This window comes from Dreissena polymorpha, chromosome 6 (assembly GCF_020536995.1).
Source record: "Dreissena polymorpha isolate Duluth1 chromosome 6, UMN_Dpol_1.0, whole genome shotgun sequence".
In the NCBI taxonomy this organism is placed as follows: domain Eukaryota; kingdom Metazoa; phylum Mollusca; class Bivalvia; order Myida; family Dreissenidae; genus Dreissena; species Dreissena polymorpha.
In genome coordinates, this window is record NC_068360.1 from 28,154,962 (window position 1) to 28,164,196 (window position 9,235).

A 9,235-nucleotide genomic window follows, 5' to 3' on the forward strand; every position below is an offset into this window, starting at 1 on the left:
GTTGGTTGTTTTTGTCTTTCAAATTGTGATTATTTTAATAATAAACCAACTTCAAACATATCCGGTTTATCACGTTCAACAATAAAATAAATAAACATGTCATGAGTAAAAAGAATAAATACATAAATGCCCGCTTAATACATGAAATGTAAATGGGTATTTGAATGTGTTCCAGTGTAGTGCGATCGACCACCATCGTTCCGTACCAAGATGCAAGTCATGCTGCAGTGAAGACTTCTGTAACACCAACTGCACGATGAGTCACAATCATGGGGCTTCAATCATTGGTTAAATGCAGGGCGTGGATATAATTTTAAATGTAATATAAAACGTTGGCAAAAACAAATAAAATGCTAAGTTCTCGATTGTTTTCGAATACATATTAGTGATAAAGTGCGTGAATTTCAATTACAATATTTGTTATAACATGCTCTTTAATAAAAACTTATTTTTCAGGTTACCACACGCGGAAAACAAACTGCATGATGCGTTTGGTTTTATTTTATATTCTAATTCACACTTGATTGGCTTTAATTTGGTTCTAACGCATGATCTGTTTAGTTTTATTTTATTTTCTCACTTACACTTGATTGGCTTTTATTGGGTTCTAATGCATGATCTGTTTGATTTTATTTTATTTTCTCATTCACACTTGATTGGCTTTAATTGGGTTCTAATGCATGATTTGTTTTATTTTATTTTATTTTCTCATTCACACTTGATTGGCTTTAATTGGGTTTTAATGCATGATGTGTTTAGTTTTATCATATTTTCTCATTCACACTTTATTAGCTTCAATTGGGTTCTAAAAACATGTATTAAATAACTAGAACGTGATTTTGTTTTGTACATAGTGATAATGTCAAATAAATTTATTCATAAACAGGCGTTAAATGTGTTCTGTTTTTTTAAACCAATCTATCAAGTATAGTAGCACCATTTGCCGTGCCCGATTATAGAAAACGAAGACAACGGACCGACATTTAAATAAATTAATCGCATCGAATTTTCTTAGTGCGAGCTATAATTTTGTCTCCCGCTAAGGAATTTCGCATCGAGTAAGGAAGAGATAAAGAACGAACATTAATAAAAAAAACGCCAATCACTTTCTTGTTTAAAGGGCTGGAAGTGAGCGGAATTTATAAATAATATTAGTAATAAGGGAATAAAACGGCGAATTATACCTGTCTCGGCACGAATGTCATTATCTTGTTTGCCACGTGATTACCCCCCCACCCCCCCCCCCACCGCGAGACACAACACATACTTACGCAACACACATAAATAAAACTGTATGCACAAAGCCTCTGTCATCACACTCAATTTAAAGAAAGTTTTGTTACTCGCTAGCTTGGATTAATTCGTGAGTTGGAAAACAGTAATACCGTCCAATACAGTGTGTTCACTTTGATAGAAACAAATATAATCTCAATAAAATGTGCTAATATCGTTTTGACTATTTGTTTGAAAAAAAGCACACAATTATCATTAATAATTTATCATTTTTACGAGAAACGATAAAAAAATCTAGCGCTAGACAGATGTGACGCGCAGATAAAACACTGACGTAGTCACTTACTTCCCAAACCATGAATTGTACCATTGAAATTACGTTCACATTGTCGTTTTTAAAGGCTAAATAAAATGTGTTTCTTGTTCCTGTGAATGAAATATCATTCTGAAAATAAGATTAAATCATTAAAATCGTTAAGAAATATGTCCAATACTAGAATATTAGTGTATAGCATGGGTTTAAGTTTAATTAAAATGCTTTTTAAACGACCATTACATTTTAATATCCAACAGTTTAATGTTTTATATTATATGTTATAATACATCAACATATTTTGGTAAGTTTGAAATTACATTAAAACATGACACTTTGCGCAATTATATTTTTTGACTGAATAAAATTGTGTTAAGAAATCTATGTAAAAACAAATAAAGACAACTACGCCGAAAAATGAAAGTGCTTCATTGAATAAATGATGATACTTCATGGTTTATTTGTAGCACCTCTTCCATTTATATAATGTAGCAATATATACAGATCAATGCTATAGCTATGTGTTAAATTCAATTAACAAGATCTGGATCCGTTTAAAGCTTTTAGTGACTACGAATGATGATCCGGAAGACATAAATAAAATTGAAATGGAATATCTGTATCATTAAAATGCAAACCATTTTATGAATTTTATCTTACACTTAAACATAAAACATACAAGCGGACTAATTCTGCTTACATGCTGATCACAGTAAAAGGTTTTGGTATCTTAAGGTTCATGTAGAGGCTTCATTTTGAAAAATGTGGGACCCCTAGCATTAAACTCAAATTTGACTAAAGGAAGAGTGCCACATTGAAAATGTATACATATATGCTTTAAAGGATGTTTTTCCTTCAAACTGCTACCAATTTTGTACATCAACGTTTCATAACATCCACAAAATCAATCAAAATACAAAGCGATTTTAACACTAAAATAAACATTATTTTCAAAAGTCTGAATCATGTTTATTCCAAGTATTTTGGCGGAAAATTATATAACTAGTGAATAATATCGACATTGACGAGGGCAAGTTACGCTTAAATAGTAAAAAAAGTTTACATATCTAGAAATATCAAAACTCGAACACATGTCATTTCATCACCATGGGGGCAGCCATTTTTAAATTAATAAAATAGAAAGAAACATGCTAAAAACTCACTCATCGCCTAATTGACATTCCAAACGGTTGACGATGACAAATGCATTGGATTGTAATCTTTCCGTTGATGTTTGCAAACTGCACGATCAGACCTCATAAACACTCAAAAGAATAACTATGTAAGAAGCATTTCACCAATGTTTACAATCGTTGTCGAATCACACGACATATATTATTGCGTATAAAATAGTACGCTTACAGACTGATAGAAAGATCGATACGTAACTCTGTACAATTCATCACGGTATACTATTCTATAGATAATATATAATAATACATCGCTCTAACAATCTAAAAGTAGAAATAATTCTTTTAAACGGAGTTTTTAATAACGAAAGTGAAAACAACGGAAGTTGGATGGATATTCTGTGAGATGCACTTCGGCTCCAGAAAAACAATACAAATAAACTAAAAAAGACGTGTGGGGGATAATTTTCAGCTGGATAATATTTGTAATAAGGTAAGTGATGATATCTCTACGTGGTCATTTCTATTATTTAGTGCGATCTCTTGCTATTTAATGTTAAAAGTTGTTTTACTAGTTGCCATCCAACTGTCAAAATAAGTATTGTGTTTTCTCAGGTATGTGTATACACATACCCGTTTTTCTCACCACTGCACGTGGTTTCGACCGATTTGTTTTGCACGTTTTTCTACGGATCACAGCGATGGCCACGCTTTTAAAATGGGTAGAAGGACTAGAAATATAAAATCAATCGTTTTGCCAATTTCTTTATATTCCTTTACAATTTTATATGTCGTCTGCAATCTATTTCAATTTGAGATGGTTTAAAATTTGCAATTTTGTTGAGAGGTAAATAACACAATTGTTAAGCCTTTGAAATAGAATTTATCCACCGTACCTGGATTTTTAAAAAATAGTTACGTTTTAGTTATTTTTAGAACTTTGTTTAGGATATTTATCCAAAAAAGGCAGTTGAATAAAAACTCATTTGTTGTTTTATGAAAATAATTTTCTGTGAAATGTTGCTAACTTGACCTTGTATATGTATATAGCTTTGTATTTATTCAACTTAAGGTAGTGCATACCCTTCCTAACTTTAGATTGAGATTTTGTAAATTAGTGTAAAAATATATTGGTTTTAAACCAAAATATGAATAAAGCACACAAATATTGACTGTCAAAAATGTGTTTATGTTATTCTATCCGTCTTTAGCTTTAAAATGATATATAGTTTGACCATATTGTACCACATTCAATGAAGAAAAACCAAAGCGAAGTTTTAATGAATTTTATCCCCCCCCCCCCCCCCATGAACCTTAATAAAGATTTTCAATAATTATATAAAATTTGTTTTAGTTAAATGCCATGTAGATATAGAGTTAAGGGCATCAGCTGAAGTATGGACATTGGTCGGTGTTTCCTAAATGAATATCCCGAATAGATATGAAGATTTAATGAAATATGTGATGTAATTACAGAAAAATATGATTGCACGCAAACCTTAACCAAAAGTAATCTTAACGCAAACCTTAGCCAAAATTCATCTTACAGGCAAACCTTACCCTGCCATTTCTTATCACAAAAGGAACATTATTCTGCTAAACGGCTGGACACAGTTATAGGTCTTGGCCAGCGATGTTTATCAAGACCATGAACACATATGTAAAGTCATTTAAAATAGCTTATGTGGATAAAAGATTATGGGCACGCAAACGTCCATCTGAAATTACTAATCTCAAAAGATACTAGTACCAGATTTCTGCAAATTGCAGGTCAGAGTAAAAGAACATTGTCAGTTACCCAACACAATTGCATCGAAAACATATGTACTGTTTAAAGTCAATACCAATAGCAGAAACCTTGATATAGTGTTGCTTCATTAACCGAAGTATTACACCGACGCCGATAAAACGGTGAGTTTTAAAGCTCGGACTATTTGATGAACGTTACTGGTTATTGTACGTGTACTTCAAATGTAAGTTCATTTTGGTTTATATTTTTATTCAAACATGAATCAAAAGTAGCTCTTAGTATGGCAAATATCAAATATTTCACACGCCATTTCGAAAAACAGCTGTTGACAGTGTCACTTGAAGGTAGAAACGCTTCTCTTTTTTTCATACACATAGGTCTGCAAATCGGATATTGAACAACCTGTCCGAGTTCGAATACATGTAATAATTTGTTTTTTTTCTTACTAATTTGTTTTAATAAATTGAAAATTATACTCGAATGGCTATTGTTAATCATTATTTCCGAAGATAAAGTTTTAATTGAAAATATAACGAAGTCACTGACTCAACCTTTGAAAACGACAACTATAACAAGTCGGATACGACAAAAAAGCGCACGTCAGATTGTGTCGTTAAGTTGGTTAGTTTTACTGACAATGATAACAAGACTATTGCAAAACAATAAAAGTCCCCTACCTTTCCATATTGCCATCCACCCATGTTTCAAGTTTAATTAAAAAATATGAAGAACTTTTAAGTTATCGCAGGATCCACCATTTTCAGCAATATTTCTAGTCTATTTGTTGCCATAGCAACCAGAATTCTTGAGGTACGAAACAAAATGAAATGACGAGCGTTATCTCCATATTGCCATCTGCCCATGTTTCAAGTTTCGTGAAAACATATGAAGTACTTATAAAGTTATCGCAGGATCCACCATTTTCAGCAATATTTCTAGTCTATTTGTTGCCATAGCAACCAGAATTCTTGACGTAGGAACACAATGAAATGACGCGCATACTCTCCATATTGCCATCTGTCCATGTTACAAGTTTCATGAAAAATATGAAAAACTTATAAAGTTATCGCAGGATCCAGAAAAGCGTGAGAGACTGACAGACTGACAGACACACAGAGCGCAAACCATAAGTCCCTTTTCGGTTTCACCGGTAGGGGACTAAAAACACAAGCATAGTGAAGAGAAAAAGAGACAAAATACTAATTTTTGTTATACAAGATATGAAATATAATACTTCAATATAGGGTTTATCAGGCATGCAGTTTGTGTCACTATGATCAATTGTTTCACGCGAGAGATAAATAAACAAGAGATGTTCGTAAAACATGACTTTCTCCGGCGAGCAGTCAAACCATTGGTATTTGTGGACTTGTAAATATATTTCTTAATATTGTATGTGTACATTTATTTCAAAATTGATAGGATTTTCCATTCCTTCACGACTAACCAGCACACTGTATTACGTGCCCCTTGTATACACTTTCGTGCAGCTTGGGATTGTAAATAGGTTCTCTTGAAAGGTCTATGAAGTGCGGTTGGTAATGGGTATTGGAAATAAAATATTGAGCCAAATTTAAATGCCTAGCTGGTTATGGGTATTTGAACTGCAGCAAATATCGAGCCATGGGCGTAGAAACAGATGGGTACTGGGTATTCGAACTGTTGCGAATTTCAAGTAAAGGATATTAGATCAATTGCTATCGAACCATGGTCGAATACCAAAGTGGGAATTGGGTATTTCAACAATTGCCCGGGTGGATATTCATACATGGAAATTATGTTTACGATATATTGTCAATATCGAGTCAAAGTCGACTACACAGATGGCAAGTGAGTATTCAACTTAAGCGAATATCGAGTCAGGGTTGAATACCCAGTAAGAATGATTTATTACTGTATCGAATATTGAACCAGGGTCGAATTTCCTGAAACTTTGATATTCGAACTATTTCGATGGTCGAACAGAGGAAAAAACAGCTGGGCATTTGGCATTGGAATAATTGTGCTTATCGAGCCAATGTTGAACACATGTGAACAGGGCATTCGAATTGTAGCGAATATTCAACCAGTTAGTATTAAGTTAAAAGCTGGTTAAAGGGTATTCGAACGTAAGCTAATATCAAGCCATACACGAATACCTAGCTTAGTATTGGGTATTCAAACGTTAGCGAATATCGAACCAAGGACGAATACCGAGATATGTATTCAATTTTGAGCGAATATATCGAGTCATGGATGAATACCCAGCTCGTATTCTAAGATTTGTGAATATCGAGCAAGAGTCAAACACCCAACTGAGAACTGTGTATTCGAACATCGAGCCTGAGGAAAATACTCAGCTGGGTATTCGAGCTTAAGCGAATATCGGATCTTGAACAAATATCCAGCAGGATATTGCATATTTAAAGTTTAGCAAGTATCGGGTCAGGGTCGAAAACCCAGGCTGATATTGCCTATTATTTACCGAATATCGAGCCAGGGTCGAATATCCAGCGCGGACCGTCTGGTGCGTGCTATTTTCAACGTACCAAACAGGGCTGAATTCCGCTCCCGGCGCATTTGAGCTTGATTGGCGGTGTTTTTACTTGATTGTAAAACCTACCTAGCTGGAATTTGCAGCTTTAATTCAAAATGGTCTTCCACAACTTTTCGTAGGTTTGGAAAGTTAATAAGATTTAAAAGCAATGGTGACGCACCCCGTTCAAATAACGTAGCCTCAGGTGCGGAAGGACCTAAGCTTCGAAACACACTTGCACTTCCCACGAAAATAAAGCGTCTCCTATAAACCTGGGTCTGGATTTATGCACAATCGAGCTAAGACAGATTTAAGCAGATCCCTCCACTTCAGAAAATGTACTGACACATAGTTGAAGTTTCATGCACAAGGCAATGTGTGTTAATTGAAATTATTCATACGGAGTTGAGGTGTGTAAAAAATGAAAATGTCACATCTTAAACGGACTTGAGTTGTGACTGGACATTTTACGGACAGTAAGAAGTAAAAAGGTCACGAACCATTATGTCAAACAAAAGAGTGCCTTCATCGGAAAAACACCCATCAAGTGTACTTTAGGTTACGATTGGACAGTCTCAATCGATTTCTCTTATTTAACTGTTGAGCTTGAAATGCGACCTTGATTTCGACCTATAGGGACTTGATTCCACTCAACCTCAGAAGGCCTGTACCTTCTTATAAGTTATCTACAAATCCTAGTTCTGCTCCAGTGATAAAAATTAGTGGTTGCCCAATTGCCGCGGGCGAATAGATTTTGGCTCGGGCAACTCAATATCAAAAGTTGGTAGTCCGGCCGGTCAACTAGTTTTTGTTCAGCTTGAAACAATCCCATGGAAGTAATCGTTGTAAAAATAGCGAATATGGATCAGCAATACATTTAATAATAATCATTTATTTACACCAATGAAATTGTTTATTTCAATCTCATAACACAATGCATGGGGAATATTTCATTCCAGCACATTTGTTCTATTATCTATAATTTTATTTTAAGATTATTTAAAGAACATATTAGATAAAAATTACAAGTAAATGGTTTCTGAACTCGGTACTTTTTGGCTAAAAAAACAATATAATAAGTTAGTTTGTATCCATGTGCTTAAAGCTTGGTTTTTACCTCAGATCTCTACTTTTGCTTTGACATACCTTTGTCCAATTAACATTTTGTCAAACAATGCAAGTCACTTTTTACGATGCTTTTTAAAGTCCATGCTGGACAAGTTATGCTATTGCAAAAGTAATTAGTTTCTTATATTTTACTTATGACTTACTTAAGACTTTGGACTGAAAAAATGGCAATGCGCTTAAAGCTTATTTATAAACTTCACTTGGCCTTGAATTTTGCCCGTGGACATAGGTACCTTGTTCATGCGGTAGCAACATCGTCTTCGAAGGAGTTGATGTTTTGTTTTGGAATTTTACTTTGATTGTGACCTTAACCCTTGGGCCAAGGAGTCTGATTTCGTGTGAATCATTCAATTTCATTAAGCTTATAACTTCTACTTATTTACTGGAAAATCAATCATGTTTCGATTTAGTTTAAGTGTTAATTAATTTATTATATTTCACCTGCAATTATTGTCGTTTTAACCATTCTGTTGCACACAATACAAATCATCGCAATATGTTTATCTTTTATTTGAAAAGCCATCCAAATTACAGAAAAAAATGGGTTAATTTCTTTTGTGGAGATTTCATTTTGAATTGTTACCTTCACTTTTATCCGGCATAAAACACGATGGGCAATCATGCAAATCAATTCCGCCATGTTATTTCAAAATCCGTGGCAAAGATTCTCAATAAAAAGTCTGTACTGATGTTAAAAAAATACATTTGACCTTGATAGGTGACCACTACCTTCTGACCTTAGGAACTGGCTGTATTGTGCAAAACTCTTTATCATTACGCTTATCACTTCTGTCAAATAATTTATAAATCAATGCTAGTTAAAGTTACCATCCAGACTCCCATAATTTGACTGTATCATGACTTTCGACACAGCGGCAAGGGTCATGTGAGCGACACAATGCAGGGCCGTACGCATGAATTTTTGACTGGGGGGGCCAACCAAGGAGGGTGCGGGAGGGGTCTTCCCGTGTGGGAGGGGTCTTCCCTCCCTATTTTGTTTTTAATTTTGCACTTTTGAAAGTGAATTTTAATGCTTAACAAAACTTATTTTGTAGTAAAAATTTATAAAAAGTAAATCAGTAGCTTTCTGAAGTCTAAAGCTTTAAATATTGGTGTGAACAGCATTTTCAGAAATGTATGACATTTGATAAAGAAGAAAATCAAAC

At 34.0% G+C, this 9,235-nt stretch overlaps 1 protein-coding gene across 1 annotated transcript in view; it reads left to right on the forward strand.

The window, feature by feature from the left end:
• Nucleotides 1–826, forward strand: part of LOC127833931 (IgGFc-binding protein-like) — a 7,543-nt gene extending 6,717 nt beyond the window's left edge. The window contains exons 8-9 of the mRNA XM_052359448.1: nucleotides 176–319; nucleotides 457–826. Of these exons, the coding sequence (XP_052215408.1) occupies nucleotides 176–292 (117 nt within the window). The 3' untranslated portion in view covers nucleotides 293–319; nucleotides 457–826. The remainder of the gene's footprint in view (nucleotides 1–175; nucleotides 320–456) is intronic.
• Nucleotides 827–9,235: the final 8,409 nt, after the last annotated feature.